The sequence below is a fragment of the Heliconius melpomene genome, chromosome 9 (genome assembly GCF_056956725.1).
Source record: "Heliconius melpomene rosina isolate 202511_hmr_F chromosome 9, ASM5695672v1, whole genome shotgun sequence".
Taxonomy (NCBI): domain Eukaryota; kingdom Metazoa; phylum Arthropoda; class Insecta; order Lepidoptera; family Nymphalidae; genus Heliconius; species Heliconius melpomene.
The window spans coordinates 4,638,084-4,656,441 of NC_140397.1; the positions used below are offsets into that span (position 1 = coordinate 4,638,084).

Genomic DNA, 18,358 nt, shown 5'->3' on the forward strand with positions numbered 1-18,358 from the left:
ACTATTATACCAAATATTTAAAATGGATGGTATATGTGGACTTTTATGGTGGCGATCTTGGTAGAATATCTCGATTTTTACCCCAAAAATTAAATGTCCCGATCGGAACAGGCATAGTCCCGATTTGCGCCGATTATACCATGTGAGAAATCGTTTTTTTTACTTTAAGACATTAATTATTTACTAATAATTTCATAGTAAAAATAAGTATAAGTATAGGGATTGCAATTATAATAACTAAAATATAATATGTAAGGTTAGCTTAAATACATTCATAAATTCTCAAAGCGGCAATTTTCCCATACTATTAACACATCAACGATGTGTATCCACTAGCACTTAGTTGGCGCCAGAAAAGTTTTCAATATTATAGATAGATACCCAATGGAATATTTGACGAGAGGTATGAGAGAATGTAGAGATTTTTAAATTTATAAAGTAGTTTCGAATAAGAGTGATGTCACTCTTCTGTCCACATATCGATGGTTCCCAGGTGAAGTAATCGCATAAAAAATCGCAAATGGTTTTATTGTTTTTGGTAAATGGTAGGCAGAGGGGACCTAGTGCCACGTACGACAAATGCCAGCCACTCTGCCGAAACTTTCGACACTTTCTGCCGAATTCTAGGGGCATTGCGTGTTGAGTGGCAGAACTCACCGCCGCGCCTCGACACTAGAGGAAAGAAATGGAAATATAAATTGAAATAAATATTTCATCTCCTCGTGTGGGGATCGAACCCACGACCAGTCGGTTTTACAGTCACACACTGTGCTTCTGCGCACCACGTCTGGCCTCATATAATAGATATATGTATTTTTAAAAATAGAACATACATATTGCAGCAAGTAAAATAAATGGACTTCTTGGATGTTGACACATTAATAACGATGGATTTAATTCTTACTCTTTTTATCTCGACACAAAATAAATGACCTTTCAACCTTTTTTACAGTAAACTATTATGACTACAATCGATTTGCAAACATTTTTGAAATGTTATTCTATACTTAAGAAAGAGAAATACTTTTTTAGAAAACGTATAAAAATTTTAATCCATTGAAGTCCTCATCACAGTGTCAGCACACTCCTTTCACCGCTTTCCGTCAATTTTTGAGACATTGCGTGCTGAGTGGAGAAACACAACACCTGCCTTGGTGGCCGTGAACTAGACAAATGCCTGAAATTTTCAATAAAATTAATTCCCCGAATGGGATCAAACCCGCAACCAACGTGTTTACAGATAGAAATTGTACCAAATATATATACTGTATTGTATTAATATTCAAAAGAGACTCAATAAAGTAACGATAACGTAATCCGATATTATAAAAGGAGTAGCTTTCTAAGCGTTGGGGGTTTTGTTCGGTACCAAAATATAGAATTTCATCGGATAATAGCTGTTCGTAAATATCGTTTATGACATATATTATTTTTATAGGGAGAAACAAATATGTATATATTTTTGGACGAAGCACTTTGAATATCATTGTTTTATTAGCCATTTCTTTGTCATATTAATATTCTTATTAGTTCATTATTTATTTTTTAACAAATAAAAATAATAGAAGTATAAATTAATAAAAGTACATAAATGTCTAATTATATATTATAGAAATTATTATACATAATTACAATTTTAAATAATTTTCACTATTCATATATTCTAAAACATCAATTACTGTGTTCTTATATAAAGTTTCTGCTGAATCTTTGCACTCGTCGTCACATGCGTTTTTACTCGGCACAATGCTATCATACTCCAATCCAAAGAATAAGGAATAACCCATAAAAATTATAGATAAACTGTAGGGAACAACTATTTTTATGTCGTACTTTAAATCATTTATAGAATATATGTCACTCAGACCATTGTCATGAAGAATACAGTGTAATTCATTTAAATAAATTTCAAGAAAATCTTGTAGATGTCGGCGTATGTTTACTAGCTCTACGTTTGTGAAAAGAAATTGTATTATATCTTGGGCCGGTGACATTATTCTGGACTTTTGAAAATCCAATACGCAAGCTTGCACGGGTGCCTCGTTCTGAAAAATAAAATAAAATTGTAGAGCTGATTTTTTATATCACCCTATGTTCTGCATATAGTAAGATAGACAGAATAAATTTAGTGTCAAGACACTCAGTTCCTCACTTTCTGTAACATTTTCGAGACATTTCGTTTGAGTGGCGACACTGAATGTCACGCTTTACCTCGACACCAAAGTGGGAATTGAACTTACAATTGTTGTGCACACGCTGTGCTCTGCTGCACGAGGACGTTATAAAAAATGCACCATATGTTAACAATAATAATAATTTAATTTAATTTTATTACTGACAGGTATATTGTTGCAAATAGACCTGATATAGTACTAGTAGACCGAGTGGCGCGCCGCGCAGTGATTGTTGACGTTACTATCCCACATGATGACAATCTCGTGAAGGCCGAAAAAGAAAAACAATCTAAATATTTGGACCTAGCCCATGAGATTACCGCCATGTGGGATGTCAATGCGACTATCATTGTGCCGATAGTGGTTTCGGTTAACGGTCTAATAGCGAAAAGCCTCGACTAACACCTTAAGAGGCTATCGCTTAGCTGTTGGATCAAGAACCGGATACAGAAGGCAGTATTACTTGAGACGGCACGTATTGTGCGGCGGTTCCTCTCTCTGGAGCCCTAGCCACCGATGGCTTGGACCCTTGTCCCGCCCTCGGAAGAGTGGTTTTTTATATTTTTAAATGTATCTTTTTTATAATAATTTATATTTAAAAATGTAAAATTGATTCACTAATTTAATAAAAGTATATTCTATGATAATAATTTTGTACATATTTTTATTTTTCATAAGCAAAATCATGAAAAATAATAAATAACGACGTGTATTTGAAAACGATTGACTTCAAAGTCCAGTTCCAGTAAAAAGTAGTGAGGATCGGGCCCACAGCCATCGTGTTAACAGTCACAAAATGTCCTACTACGCCGCAATGATCGCAAAATAAAAAAAAATAACAAATAATGTATAATATCTACTCATTATTTTGCTTTTAGTACAGACCTCATATTTAAACAGTATATTTTCTTTCCAAAAGTCTCCGTGACCGTAGACTAAATATCTAACATCGGAAGAAGCATGACGAATGTGAGAAGCAAGTTCTTTTTCTAAACTCTTCATGTAATCCTCGAAGATAGTACCGACAAACAAATTTAAATGTTTCTGGAGTGAAGTTTTTATATAACTGTAATACGCCTCCGGGTGGTTTTCCGAATAAGGTTTAATTTTCTCCTTATTTAAGTGATTTCCTTTCTCCTTGTAAATTATTGACAATGCATGGAATTTAGCCAAGGCCTTTAAACACATTATTGTATGATCGACGTCGAAATATCTGGATGTTTCATACCTTTGATAACCTATACTTCTCATATCCCTTAAAACCAAAACTTGTCTTTCCTCCTCTAAGCTAGTGTAATAACATTCAGGGAAGAATTCATTTAAATTTAAATTAGTAATTTCTTTGTAACTCGGGATCAAAACAGTGTAAGTATAAATTTCAGCTTCATAATGTTGCTTCATAACAATTTTCAATTCTTCAACCGTATTAGGAGCAAATTTGACGAAAACAGGTATTTCTATTTGCTGTTTATTGGCATTTTCAGTTAAAGTAACTGGTATGAGGATGCCAAAATAATTTTCAATGCTGTCACTCAATTGTTCTCGCGTGAACGTCCATTGTTTTAAACCCAAACATTCTGCCACAAAATTCATTATATCAGGTAAGCGAGCCGCCATTTTCAAGAATTGTGGTTATAATTTCTTCACGTAAATATTATAATAATAATCTAAATTAACTATTATTTTGTATAAATACGATGCGGCGCTCAAGGCACTCTCTTCGGTCACTGTATGCTGTATTTAAAAGCAGTGGTATTTATATACCATTTGTTTTTGTTTTATCAGTTAACTCGTTACTTAATAAGGTACATGAGTAATTAAAATTTCTACCAAATAAAATACTAATTAGTCGAATATTAAATAAAAAATATTGAAATAACGATAGTAATTTAATGATTACATTTCTTGAAGCGTATTAGTAAATAAATCTTTTTATTGTTTATTGTTCGCTTCGCTCCTCAAGCCATGTTTTCGTTCGATGTACTTACTTATCAAAAAATAAATAAAATTATTTGAAGAACAACAATCTTATTTGATCTTGTTTGTCTTACAGAAGTTTCGATTCCAGACTCCTTTACAAAAATCACTAACCTATACATAATATTTTTATAAATATATTTTTTTTTATTGACAATATTCATACCCGTAAAGCCTCGTAGGCACGGGAGGTAAAAGAGCGTTGCGTTAAAAACCCACCGTAGTCGCTTTTATTTTTCGTTCGTTTTTATATTCGGTTTGGATCCTGGTGTATCATGTCCGAATATTTTCTTTTTTTGGCCATTCTATAACATGTAATTTATATCATAATATAATTTTCATAAAATAAAAAAGTTAAGCTCAGTCAATTGGGTATTTATAAATAGTACAAATAAAAGTGAAGAAAATAATTTAAAGCATTTATAATAATAATATTAAAAATATAAATATTATAATATATAATATTAAATCTTTATTTCCAGAATAAAATTTCAATTACAATAAATTGACAGTTAACAGATTATGAATAAAATGATCACTTTGTTAAAAGATGTATTAAAATGGCTATTAACAAATTAATTGTTAATTTAATAATAGGTTATAAATATACCTAAGATTGAAATAGAAATTAAAGAATTAAAATATAGCTACTGGTAGTCATTTAGTATTAAAAATTTCCACGTCTCACTGTAGATATAAGCGGCAAAACAGTGATTTAAAAACTTTTATAAACAAGCAAATTAAACGCTCATACCGGGTTTTTTCGCAACGTTTTTTTGACTCCCGCGCGAAAGATGGATAAAGTTGAAGTTGTTTTTATTGTTTTAAAACTTTATTGTCACAATAAAAGCCTTACAACACATCTGGATTTTATTTATATTTATTATTTATTTTAAATATATCTACTGTGTATTTGTGATCCCCCCACGTCAGTGCTAATGTAAAGTTAAGTCAACCACAGTAGTTAAAGGTTAAGCCCTCGAGCAGAGATTATATCCACAACTACGAAGAGACGAATCTATTATATAGTTAGATAATACGAGATAGACACTCTTTGTATCGATTTCATTACAATATACTCCGTCATAGTAAATTTAATTTCCATAATTTTAAATTCTAAAATGTAGAACCTTGAAATACTTGTCATGTTCCAATTAGTAACAAATAACTTTATTGTATAAAATACAATGATACTTAAGTATTTACAAAATCAATAAACAATAAGTAAGTAAATTAGGTATTTGCATAAAAAAAATTTTTTAGTTATACTTAGGTATTTTGTTTTATGAATAATGTAAAACATAAAGACCTAGTCACGTGTGCATATATTATTATTAAAAAGAAATAAAAATATAAATAATTAGAACAAATCCTATCAAAATGTTTATTTATTATTTACATTGTGGTTACAAAACCACATCCGTATAGATAAGTAATGTAAATAAATAAGAATTTACCAAAAAAGTAAACACGTTTTTAATATAGGTTAATAGGCTCTCTATATTTTTGTCTATAAATATAGATTTTATTTACTGTAAATTGTATCTAGCCAGATAGAACTCAGTGTTTAGTCACTACGTTTCCCACTCTCTCTCACAATTTTCAAGACATTGTGATACAAGTTATCTTTTTGCCCAAAGAATCAGCAGACCATAGTACTAGATAATCATTTCCAGTTAATATCGCAACGAGCTCTTGTGGAAAATTGAATTGAAAGACAGGCAACAGTGTTATTAGAGCAACAAAAGCTAGCAGGGAGGCAAAATCTAGAATAAAAAAAAATTGTGAATCACAATTTGATTTCAATCCATACCTATATTATAATTCGAAAGTAACTCTGTCTGTGTGTCTTTTACGCAATCAGGGCCAAACCGCTAATTTAATTGTGATAAAACACTCATATAGAGATACTTGAGGGTCTCGGGATGAACATAGGATACTTTTTTTCTCATATTTGTAATATTTTCGATATATACCAATATATTAAAATACTTATTAATTTGACATGCAATTTATTCCGCCATGTTAGTAACAACCGTTGCTCAGCAACGATTTGCAAATTTTTTTCTTAAATATAAAGGCAAACGTATTTTCTAACAGTAACTATTTCAGTAATTATTTTTTTCTTGTAAAACATAAAAATAGAAAAACAAGAAAACTATATTTTTTCAACTATTGTAGTATTCCTCTTTTCACGAAATAAAATATTATCATGAAATATACAAGATACATATTTATTTTTTATCTTTAAAAGAAATCTTTAATTGTCGGAGTTTTTCTTTGAATCTCTATTTATAAGATCTCGCAGTTCTAGATAATACTTTTAAAATGAATGAAGCAAGAGCAAATTGCAAAAGTTGTGTACAATTAAAAACAACGTTCCTTGACGATCTTTCTCTTTATTATTTGAGCTAAAATTAGATTATTTTACTAAAATGGCAGAGTATACAATGAACAATAGTTAAAATATGTAATTCAGTAAATAAAGAATCCAGGCTAAATAAGTTAATACAAATACTGAAATAATTTTACAAGTGGCTATAAGTAAATTTATATTAGATGCGATAGTGGCGCAGCGTGTACACGTGACGATTATGGGTTCAATTCTCGCTCGGAGAAATGAATTCTCCATTTGGAAAAGGACAAATTTACCTGTGCGGGGGAAAGTGCGATATACAATGTAAAGGAATTTTATTTTAAATACATTTATATAGGTTTAATTAATTAACCCCACAAAAAAACAGTATTAACCAGAATATTCGGATATAAAAAAATCTAGGGTTATAATCTGTTAAATCACGTCCATTAAACCATATAGGTAAACCACGTTATGGATTAATCGTTATAAATTTAAATATACATATATATACGAAGGTAAAATGTACTGTTTTTAGTGATTTTCCACTTTAGGTCGCGCTACAAGTAAATTTCATTTGGGATTTCCCAAACGGAAAATAAAATGTGCAAATTGTAATGGGAAGCGACGACACGCAAGGGTGCAAATTGGAAGATTGTTTGCGTAAACTCGTTTTTTAAGACATAACGATTTTTTTCATTATTTGATGGATGTCAAATTTATTATTAATAGTACTTACGTAAAACAAAAAGTATTACTGCTAAGTAATTCCGCTAAATTCTCGAAGCATTGCGTATTGTATTGCGGAACTGAACACCGCGCCTTGCCTTATTGTCACAGCGAATAAATGAAAAAAAAATATATAGTTAAGATGTTTCTATTATAAACATTAAATACACTAAATTACTTTAATTTGTATTATATTAAATAACTTCTTGTTAACAATATAACCGCTGAATAAAAGAAATAAAGGTATATATGGATCTATTTTTAGATAAAATTTTCGTTGTTAACCCAAATGTTGTTAACTTCATTTACAACTTGCCCTCGAGGGACCCTCTTAAATATAAAGTACATTTGCCTAATCCCATAAATAAATTTAATATAATTAAAAAAAATATGCAGTTGTTACTTTAAAACAAATCAGATTTTTTTCTCTATCTTTGTTGTCGTTATTTAAATAGTTCAAATGTAGTTAAGATTATAATGATTTAAAATTAATGACTATTCAAGAGTTATTTAAAATACTCACAAATAAGTCATAATATAAATTATAACCACACATTTTCAATAAAAAACTGAATCAAAATCGATTCATTCGTGTAAGAGCTACGATACTATATGACAGACTTAGGACAGACAGATACACAAAATCTCTTACACTTTTATTCTTACGTTAACCCTACCCCTGTGTTGTCTTCGGGGCTAAATTCACAAAAAAAACTTAAATCAGGTTCACGCTTTATTCTACACGCTCACTCCATTCGCCATTTTCCGAATTCTGGAGGTATTGCGTGTTGAGTATCGGAACTCAACATCGCTATTTGACTATTGACTGACTATATGACTATATGACTATTTACACACCAGAGCGAAGAAATTAGAATATACATTTTAATAAATACTTTTATTTGGCCTCAATGAACAAATATAACATTAATCTCAAAACCTTCTTAGTGATTTCTTTGTATAAAAGAATCCCATTAATTAAAGTTGTCTTTACAGATTATATGTATTAATTTACTGATTGTATACGAATTGTGTTAAAGAATCAAAGCTCCTAAAGAAGTTCTATCAGAAGTAAACTTTTATAAGTAATCTTTATAATGGTGGGCTTAGATGGGCTTTGATCTCAGTGACGTCTCAGGTACATCCAAGTGACGATTAGTGGGAAATATGTTAGTTTTTTCAGGATTTTACATAATTTCGATTGCCCGAGACATAGTGACTGAATTCAGTTAATGAAATGTTTAAAATCCTTTAAAATTAAAAAAATAAAATCGGTCAAATGCGAGTCCGATTCGAGGGTTCCGTACCAAATTCAGGATTGTATGCCAACGGGAAGAACAATTAATGTTGATTTACGTTGACTAAATTAAATTTGTGGAAGTATGCATTCATTTAGTATGAAATAAACTACAATTATAAGTTTGTAATGATTTTTTTTCTATGGAATACCTATAATTTTGAAATTTTCAGTAGTTTTCCTACATTCGTATTGTAATTTCTTATTATGTGCCAAAATTCATAACTGTATGTCCACTGGACGGTATTGATTACGTAGAGAATTTTAATACAAAATGCAGCTAAATCACAATTTTGACAGACAGACAGACACATTGACCATGCTAAATAAATAATAAATAATAAATAAATAAAACAAAGATATCCGATAATTACTTTTCCGCCACATCCTGCATTTAAAGCCAGAGCTAAGAAATGGAAATATAAATTCCTCCTTGAGTTGGAATCGAACCCACAACCAGTCGGTTGTACAGTCACACTTTGAGCCACTGCGCCACGACTGACCTCAAAATTTAATAAAAATTCTGAAAAAAAAATCATATTTAAATTCGATTTGAAATAGACAGACATAACATAAGGTCAAAAATAGTAACTATAAGGCAATGGATTTCAAATAATGCAATTTTCTCGTAGCAAATTCAATGCAATCGTATTACGTGATACTACCGACAAATGTACGGCACTACTACGTGACGGCATCAGCGCTATATTAGATTTACGTGCCTTCACACATTTCAACTATCTTGGATGAAAAACTTTATTTGCATGAAACGTTTAACAGTTAATGGAAAATGTTTCTTATAAATGCAAATAGGGTGTTTTTTTTATAGAAAAAGGACAAGGCAAACGAGCGTTCGGGTCACCTGATGGTGATTACCGCCGCCCACGACCCCGTGCAGCACCAGAGGAGCTACAGGTGCGTTGCCGGCCTTTGAGGTGGAAATAGACGCGTTTTTTGAAGGTACCCATATCGTACCGACCTGGAAAGACTGCCGCGGGTAGGCCATTCGGTGTCACAGTTCGGTGACGCGTGGAAGGAAATTTCTACGAAACAGCACAGTAGTGGAGTGCCACGTATTACCTTACCTTAGTTTTACAGTATTTCATATTATGTTTAAATAATTAAAATGTAAGAGGCCGTCGTGGCGAAGAGGTACAAAGATGTGAATGTAACGCAACAGTTGTGGGTTCGATCACCACTCGGGGGAAAGAATTATTAGATATTTATTTATAATTTCATTTCTTTGTCCTGGTACCAAAAAAAAAGCCCGGCGTTGAGTTCCGCCACTCAACACCAAAAAAACAAAGCAAAGCCTCGGAAAATTCGGCGGAAAGTGGGGAACGGAGTGTATTAACGCTAGGTTCCCTGTGCCTACCCTGTTATATACGGGGTACTGTATGAAGCTGATATATATGATAATGCAATTTTCAAGTTTATTTTTATTTACTTAACTAATTATTTATTATAATTTAATTCGGTATAGTTATATATAGTTTAAACTATCACTGCTACTCCATATTTATATTCCCCAAGGTACCATATATAATATACTTCATCAGCTCGCTTTCCTTATTCCTTCCTCGAGAAAGTGGTCTCGTTAATTTTTAAATAAACTAATGAAACGGCCGGTGCACCCATGTTTTGCTCCACTAGCCATTAGTTAGCGATTAAACCTAGGGCTAACGTAATGTACCTAGCTTTTTTTTAATAATATTATTTTAAAAAATGCTAGTAAAATTATAAAAATATCAAGCTTAGATTTTTATGTTTTTATAAGAAAAAATATCTTAAATAACGCTTTCATTATTTTTCTAACATAAAAACAAGAATCTCTCTGCCTACCTAGTCTGGACCTTTTGTTCTCCACTTACAGCCAGAATTACAAACATTGGCGTTCAAAACGTGAATAGCGGAATTTAAGCACCACGCTTTATTTTGCCAGAGCGGAAAAATTAAAATAATTAATTTCCCAGAGCGCGAGTTATGCAAAATATTTTAATTTCGTTGTTCTATGAAATATAAAATTTTAATGTAATCTATTAAACAATTCAAAAGTTAGTAAAGTTATCTATCCAAGAGTTTTCTAGTAAATGATTGGAAAACTGATAGCCCTACGTAAAACTGAGCTACTCAGCTTACCCCATTGGAGAATTTCGTGGCTTCTCCATTGCCTTCCTTCCACACGGCGCGGCGTATCGCTTCATCTTAATTTTTCACTTGACATTTTTCAAAAAGCTATAGACTTGCTAGGCATCTAAAATAAGAATTACTTAGATGAATATCAATCCTTACTGATTATCTATAATTTTGTTTTTCCTTCTTTTCCAATTATAGCAATTGCTATAAACTTATATTTTAATTTTTTCGCTTTAGTGTCTAGGCACGCGGCGTTAAGATCCGCCACTCAACACGCAATGCCTCGAGAATTTGACGGAAAATGAGGAAAGCAATTTTTTATCACCAGGTCCTCCTCCCTCTGCCTACCTTGCTATGTGCGGGATACAGCGTGAAGCTAACGAGAAAATTATCTTTAAAATTTGCAATAAGACTAATTTAATAAATTTCCAATAAAGCAGCATTTAGGAGTTTATTACGTCTTTATTTTGTAAAGTATATAATTCAGTGAAAGCTATTTGATTCGATTTAAAGCAAAGATTGCGATACAATTTATGAATGCAAGGAATAAAACTCCGTTTACGTCTCTTAACACAAATTGAATTTTCTTCAGAAAAGTTGTATTGACAACTTAGTCAGAGATAGTAAAACAGAAAATGTATTGAATCAAAAAAATCTATTAAGAAACAAATACATAAGTGAATTGGAAATTGAAATATAATTAATTTAATTGAGAGAAACTAATATCTATCGTAAATTTATATTGTATAAAGTTAATGTGAAAAAATAGTGTTAGGACACTCAGTTCCCCTCTTTCTGTCGAATTATGGTAGCATTGCGCGTTGAGTGGCAGATTAATTAAAAAGGTTGATATTGTTTTTTTTAGTCATTACTTAAAATATAAATACACCAAACAAAACCTAAAAGATAATTAATAATTAAATTGTAAGTAAGTAATTGTTATAAATTACGATTACATTAATTATTGTTATATATATTCTCACAATAGTAAAGAAACAACACTGTAGGCATTAACATATTTTTACACATTAATTTTATATTAATAGCAACATATAATATAAACATATATATATATTATATATTTATATATAATATAATAAAGCGGAAGAGTTTGTTTGTTTGTTTGTTTGTTTGTTTGTTTGAACGCTAAGATCTCTGGATCTACTGGTCCGATTTTCATTGTTTTTGTTTTGTATGAAAGCTACATTCTTCAGAAGTGCTATAGGCTATATAACATTACAGTACACATATGAACTAATATATTTTAAAGTACTTTCTAATTTGACATGCAATTTATTCTGCCATGTTAATAACAACCGTCGCGTCGCTACGCAACCGTTACCGCGACATTTTAATACTCATCCTTATGAAAATAAATATAATAGTCACTCTTAACATTTCATCTAGATTGAAATTATAGTTTACTATATAACATTCTAATAAATAATTAAGGAGATGTCACTGATTCGAAATGACCTAACCTTCGGGCGGCACAGTATGACCAACGCGAACGGGCAGATGACGTTGATGGTTTTATAAATTTTCATACATTTTCGAACTATTGTAAATGTTTATGTAATTATTTGCTGTTTATAATTAATTTAAGCTACACTTTGGTTCTCTTCTTATTTTATTTGATATAGCCCGCTAAAATTATCCTACTTAATAGAGAGAAATGTTTAGTTATTTCGTAGAGTCGATATCTATGTACGCACGCACGAAAAACTTTAGGTACTTTTTCTAATATTAAGAGTACTTATCCTTTAGTTACTTTTAATCCTTTTGTTGGTTCATTTCAATAACTCAGATATTTTTTTCTAATAATGTGTATCTACTTATTATTCTTTTTGATTATTAAAGCTTATATTTTCTTACTAATTCTATTGAAAATTGAAAATAATTTCCTGAATATATTTAATAAATATTCTTATAGTTGAAGCAGGCGTAGCCGCGTCCGGGTCCACTAGTATATATGGAAGCTTGACATATGTTAGTAAGTATATCTAAGATATACATATATTCGCATACTATATATAACAAACTAAGCTTACCTTCATCATCAAATCCTAGTTAAGAGGTAGTTCCGCGGCAAAGCGACGGGAATCACAGGATATTCGATTTGCTGGCAATTCTCAATAAATAACCGCTTAATGTGATGCAAAATTGCGGCTCGCAGCTCAAATAAGGCTACATTCGAATGGATAAATGAATGGAATATTTATTGGGACCCAATGAAAAGCTACTACTTATTTGTTGTTGCTATTTAAATTGTTGTTTATATATATATATATATATATATAGCACTTACCAAATATATATATATTTAATTACAGTTATAACTGTCTGAAATGTTGATATTGACAGTGCAGTTCAGGTTTCGACAATGAAATGTACCTATCTAATGTTATATACGTAGACTTCTTTTTAAAACTTAAATACGGTTATATATATTTTTTAATTTGTAAAACAAATATAAACTCAATTAGAAATAAAAATAAAATTTATTGTAAATAAAAGCCATGGCAGACAATTGGAAACTGATAAAAGTTTCAACAATCACAGATTAAGAAGACTTTTGTTTTCTTTCTATTGTAATACGATATCTAGTGTCTGTGATTAGAAGTAAAATAAAACGACGAGGCGATCAAGGCGCAGGGGCACAAGCGAGCGGCTGTTGTGGATTCGATTGCCGCTCGGCGATGAAATATATCATATTTTTCATTTCTTCGCTCTGGTAACGATACTAGAGCAAGAAATATAATATAATACATATTTCATTTTCTCTAGTGAGAATCAAACCCACAATCTATCACGTTTACACGCTTGTGCGCCTGCGCCACGAATAGTTGAATAAAAAATTTCGTTTCAAAAAGCAAAGAGAACGATAAATTTAATGAGTAAATTAAACCCTCTGTCCATTTAAATCTGGGCCATTCTTAGCGGGTGACAAAAGGAAAGTTTGTTTTAAGCCTTCGTTCGGAAATTGTCCGTGTAAATTACTTAACAAAGTGGACCTACAACACTGTATAAAATTATAATATTAACTTTTCAAAGTTAATCGTACTTAATAAATAAAAATAGAATTTATTATTTTTCATCTTTTATGTTTTAATATAATGTAAAACAATGAATATGAATTCTACTTTAGTTTATTTAAACACTAGTGGCCCGCCCGCGGCTTTGTCCGCTTGTGCTGATCAACTTTTTATAAGACGCTATATTATTAACTTTTGGAGATTTGATGGGCTGCTAGGGTTCCACGTCAGGTACTCCAGATTTTCATTTTTGTTATGTGGGTGGAAAATGTTTGTCATGTTGTTATATTTTCCCCAAGGTAGTATATTCAAATTTTCAAAATAAAATATAGCCTAGATGTTGCCTAGACATAATAGCTATACAACCAAAAAAGTTTCATTCAAATTCGTCCAGTAGTTCCGGAGATTAGTGTGTACAAACAAACAAATAAACACACATAGACAATTTTTTTTATGGATTTGGGCTCTATTAATGTTCCGAAACCTCCCTCAATTATTATGTTACATAATCAATGGAGACCCCGTACAAAACGACCGGTGGGACGACCCCCTGCCAGATGGGCCGACGACATAAAGAGGTTGGCGGGAAGCGGATGGCTCCGAAAAGCTGAGGATCGAGTGTGGTGGCGAGTATTGGGGAAGACCTATGTCCAACAGTGGACAAAAGATGGCTGTTGATGATGATGATGATGATGATATTCAATGTACAGACGTGCCATTTTTACTTTCTTATAATATATATATAGATATGAATGTAGATCTCAAGAAGCTAATAAGGAAAACATGAAAAAAATCCCTCCCGTCCCACACGATTGATATCAACGAGTAATTTTATTATTAGGGGAAAAGTATTTAGAAAATGTGTCCTGGCTAATACATTCTATTTTCTCTTATTTTATTTATAGCAGGAAATATTTGTTGATCGGGTTAGAGCAACAAGGCAAGCACTTCTCACTTAGTAAATATTGGCTCTTAGAGGTGGGTGGCAGGATGCGGATACTATTTATATTATTTATGTTGTAGTAAATAAATATGAAGCTGTTTTTGTAAAAGGATTTCTAGAAATAACCTTATTTTAATTATAGAATATTAAATTCTATATGTTTTTGATAGAGGACAGTCGTAGTGTAAGGACACAAGCGTGCGACTATAAACGCGACAGGTAGTGGGTTCAATTCTCATTCGATTAAATTAAACATTTAGTATCTTTATTTCCCCTTAAGAGTATAGTTTTAACTTAATTTATTACATAAATTATTTGCTTAGTATTTCAATAGGTTATTCAAAGAAACTTATTTAAAATAAGTTACTTGGTATCAACTTAGCTAAAAACATTTTTTGTACTTCCTTAATATATTGGTATTTTATACTGATACTACAAAATTTCATCGCAACAAAATTTCAAATGAATATTTTTTCGGTTTCCAGAATCAGTAGCGTAAGTAGAATCAATAAAATAGTTCAATTGAAAGAAAACTGAAATACTTAGGCAATATCTATTCCAATTAGAATTAAATCAATAAAATCAGCTTCACGCTGTATCCCGCACACAGCGGGGTAGGCAGAGGGAACCTAGTGATAAGACACTCCGTTCCCCACTTTCTGCCAAATTCTGAACGTATTGCGTGTTGAGTGGCAGAACTCAGCGCCGCGCTTCGCCTCGACACGAGAGCGAAGCAATGGAAATATAAACGTAAATAAATATCTCACTTCCTCGAATGGGGATCGAACCCACACCCTTGTGCCTCTGCACCACCAATTCCATTAGAATTAGCTTTAGTCGGTCAGTCAGCATTTAATTAACCTTTATATATACTTTATATTGCTACGTTCTGCAAAATATCCAAATAGTTACATATACCTAAGTAACTAGCTGTACTTACTTGATTTCGGAGACATCAGCTGATATAACGTTAAAAAGGGGTGTTAGTTAGTATTCCACGTGCGGTTACACCCCTCTATCTTTTTGACCTTCAAGGTTTTACGCCGACGTGATTCGATTTAAGTTTGTTCAATATCTAAAGGTGTTTTAGTATCCAAATATTGAATATAAATTATGTTTTACTACAGTTTAAGGTATAAATAATTTATTATCCATATTAGATTGGATGTCAATGTTTTAAAGACGAAAAATTACCTATATCATTAACTTCCTCATTACATTAATTTCTCCACTCAGACCAGTAAAGTACCTTGATATACAATGTTTTGGATTCGGACTTGGCAATAACAGTTTTTTTGATATTAGATCCGGTCCTGCCGGTCTATGAAGCTGAAAAAAATACCTGAAAAAATTGTTTTTAAACGGTAATGTAATATTTTACACAAGCTACATTAGTAGTTTATTGGACACGTTAGTTTGGTAGCTTTCAGTAATTAGACTTACTTATTGAACCAATTGGTCGGTCGAAGCTCGCAGATGTTCTCTTCGTAAGAGAAATCGACGCCAATCGAAGTTGTTGGGAAATTAATGCGCCTTCGTAATATGTTTCCTGGCGGAACGTTTTAAGTGCGGTTAACTATTACAACATTACTAATTTCTTTTAAGTTTGGTTTATTATTTTAATATGATAATTCGAGGGCGAATTTTAATCTGAGTTTCTGTAATATGAACCTTGCTCAGTCATGACCAGACCACAGAACACTATATAGGAAGTTAATACATATAAAGATATAGATTCTTTTAACTAAATATATATATATTTTTTGTTTTATCTAGAGGAATTAGGAAAAGAAAAAAAATACATCTATTAGCTAGAGAAAGTTTTTAGCTAAAAAACAAGGAATAGACATTTAAAATTAAATTCTATAAATTATAAAATACATATTTTAAAATATTGAAAAATAAAAATATATTCAAAATCTTATTTATAAATCAAAATCCATATATTCGAGTTGGTTAATTTAAAATTTCTTATCTGTTTCTATTTAGTACTAGAGCATGTACTAAATATTTTATTATAATTAAGTCAATAAATCATATTTTCTCAAATCATCAATAATTGATTTCATAATTTGTGTATATAAATTTTCGGCATTCTTCAATTCTTCTTCAGTTTTAATAATTTTTCTACTCCTCACATGACCTTCTTGCTGTAGGCCACATGATAACCAAATTGCAGTATTAGCTACTATTAAACATGCCGGAGCAACAATTTTTAAATCATACCTAAACATATCTATTGTATATATTTTTTTGAGTTCTAAAGTAAACATTGACAAACTTTCTTCCAATGTTCTATAGTAGATATCCAATAATTCATTGAAATGATCCTTTCTTAGGGCTGTTGTGGTACTACTTACTAATAAGTATAGAATGTCAAATGCGGGGCTGCAAATTCTAGTTGTTTGGTAATCTATAATACAAGCAGACCTTGGTAGCGCATCCTGAAACAATATTTTATTTGAAAATTTATTCATAACTTTAAAATATATAATAATAAGCAAATATTATATATAAAATACTGACCTGATACTGAAACATAATGTTTTCCTTCCAAATATCACCATGACAAAGACAAACAGTTTTTACTGAAAAAGCTGTTGACTCGATTAGATTTATACAATTGCGTTCCAATTCTTCTAACAATGGCACATAACAAGTACTCCTAAATTTATTCAAAGCTTTTTTAAGTCTGTCTATGAGAATTTCCAAGTACCGTTTGTTACTTCCTTCTGTTAATGGAACACAAATACTTTTAGCTTCCTCAAAGAACTCTAAATTTGTTTCTTTGAGAACAAATGACAAGCTATGTAATTTTGCAAGTGATTTTATTGCTATAATAGTGTGATTCAAATCTAAAAACATGTCATTTACAAATGGTTCATAGCCTTTGGAACACATGTTTTCCATACAAATAACTTCATTGCAATATCTTTTGCATACATAATAACATTCAGGCATAATGTGTTGACTTGGTAATGGAAGAGAATTTTGTAAATCTCGATATTTTGGCAGTAGTTTTGAATAAACAAATATTTCTCTCGCAAACATTAAAGTGATTGCACCACTTACTCTAAATCTGTCGTCTGTCGGGGCTAATTTAAGTACAATAGAAAAGTTTATATCATTTTCACCAATTGTGCCAATTAAATTTATTGGTACGAGTACTCCGAAATAGTTTTGAGCTGCATTTTCAAAAGTTTGTTCAGTAAAACTCCAATCTTTTAAGTGCAATTCAGATGCTACATTGGTCATCACAGTTTGCAAATATTTTACTGAAATAGCATTCATATTTTCTACTCGCATAACAAAATACCAAACTGACCAAAAAATTAACTGATTATTTTGACATTTACTTATCGTTTGTCACTTATCGCGTTAAAATGTTATGAAAGATATTATGTATTAGATACTGACGTTTTGTTTTTTAGTTTTACTAGGTATTTAATATTTATGGTGAGTAGGCGGGCCAATTAGCATAATTTGCTGTATCACTATAAGTAAAATCTAACATTTTGGTATATTGACAAGAATATACAAAAAATATTCGGGTGAATTGGGCTATTTTTTTAAAAGAAATACAATGATGACAAAAAGTAAACCGTGGTCCGCCAATTTTAACAATGTTATGTCTTCTTAGTATTAAAGTGTAATTATATTTTTTACTGAAAAAGAACCTAATCAAACTTTCACCAATCTATCCTTGAAGTG

General features: G+C 31.1%; 2 protein-coding genes across 3 annotated transcripts; both read right to left on the bottom strand.

Annotated features, from left to right (window-relative positions):
• Nucleotides 1–1,588: 1,588 nt before the first annotated feature.
• LOC146536299 (uncharacterized) lies at nt 1,589–12,929 on the bottom strand. Of its 2 annotated transcripts, XR_014878251.1 has the most exons (3): nt 12,721–12,929; nt 10,673–10,787; nt 1,905–2,045 (listed from the first exon to the last, which is right to left on the bottom strand). XR_014878251.1 is itself a non-coding variant. In XM_085190262.1 (2 exons), the coding sequence occupies exons 1-2, from the start codon at nt 3,789–3,791 to the stop codon at nt 1,629–1,631; spliced, it is 1,149 nt and encodes a 382-aa protein (XP_085046388.1). In that variant the 5' UTR covers nt 3,792–5,388; the 3' UTR covers nt 1,589–1,628. The 2 variants fall into 2 exon arrangements, 1 of the variants encoding a protein (XP_085046388.1); XM_085190262.1 differs by lacking the exons at nt 10,673–10,787; nt 12,721–12,929 and adding an exon at nt 3,060–5,388 and having other exon boundaries at nt 1,589–2,045.
• A 3,636-nt stretch (nt 12,930–16,565) lies between these two features.
• On the bottom strand, nt 16,566–18,085 carry LOC146536300 (uncharacterized). The gene is made up of 2 exons (XM_085190261.1): nt 17,174–18,085; nt 16,566–17,091 (listed from the first exon to the last, which is right to left on the bottom strand). The coding sequence occupies exons 1-2, from the start codon at nt 17,951–17,953 to the stop codon at nt 16,669–16,671; spliced, it is 1,203 nt and encodes a 400-aa protein (XP_085046387.1). The 5' UTR covers nt 17,954–18,085; the 3' UTR covers nt 16,566–16,668.
• Between the last annotated feature and the right edge of the window lie 273 nt (nt 18,086–18,358).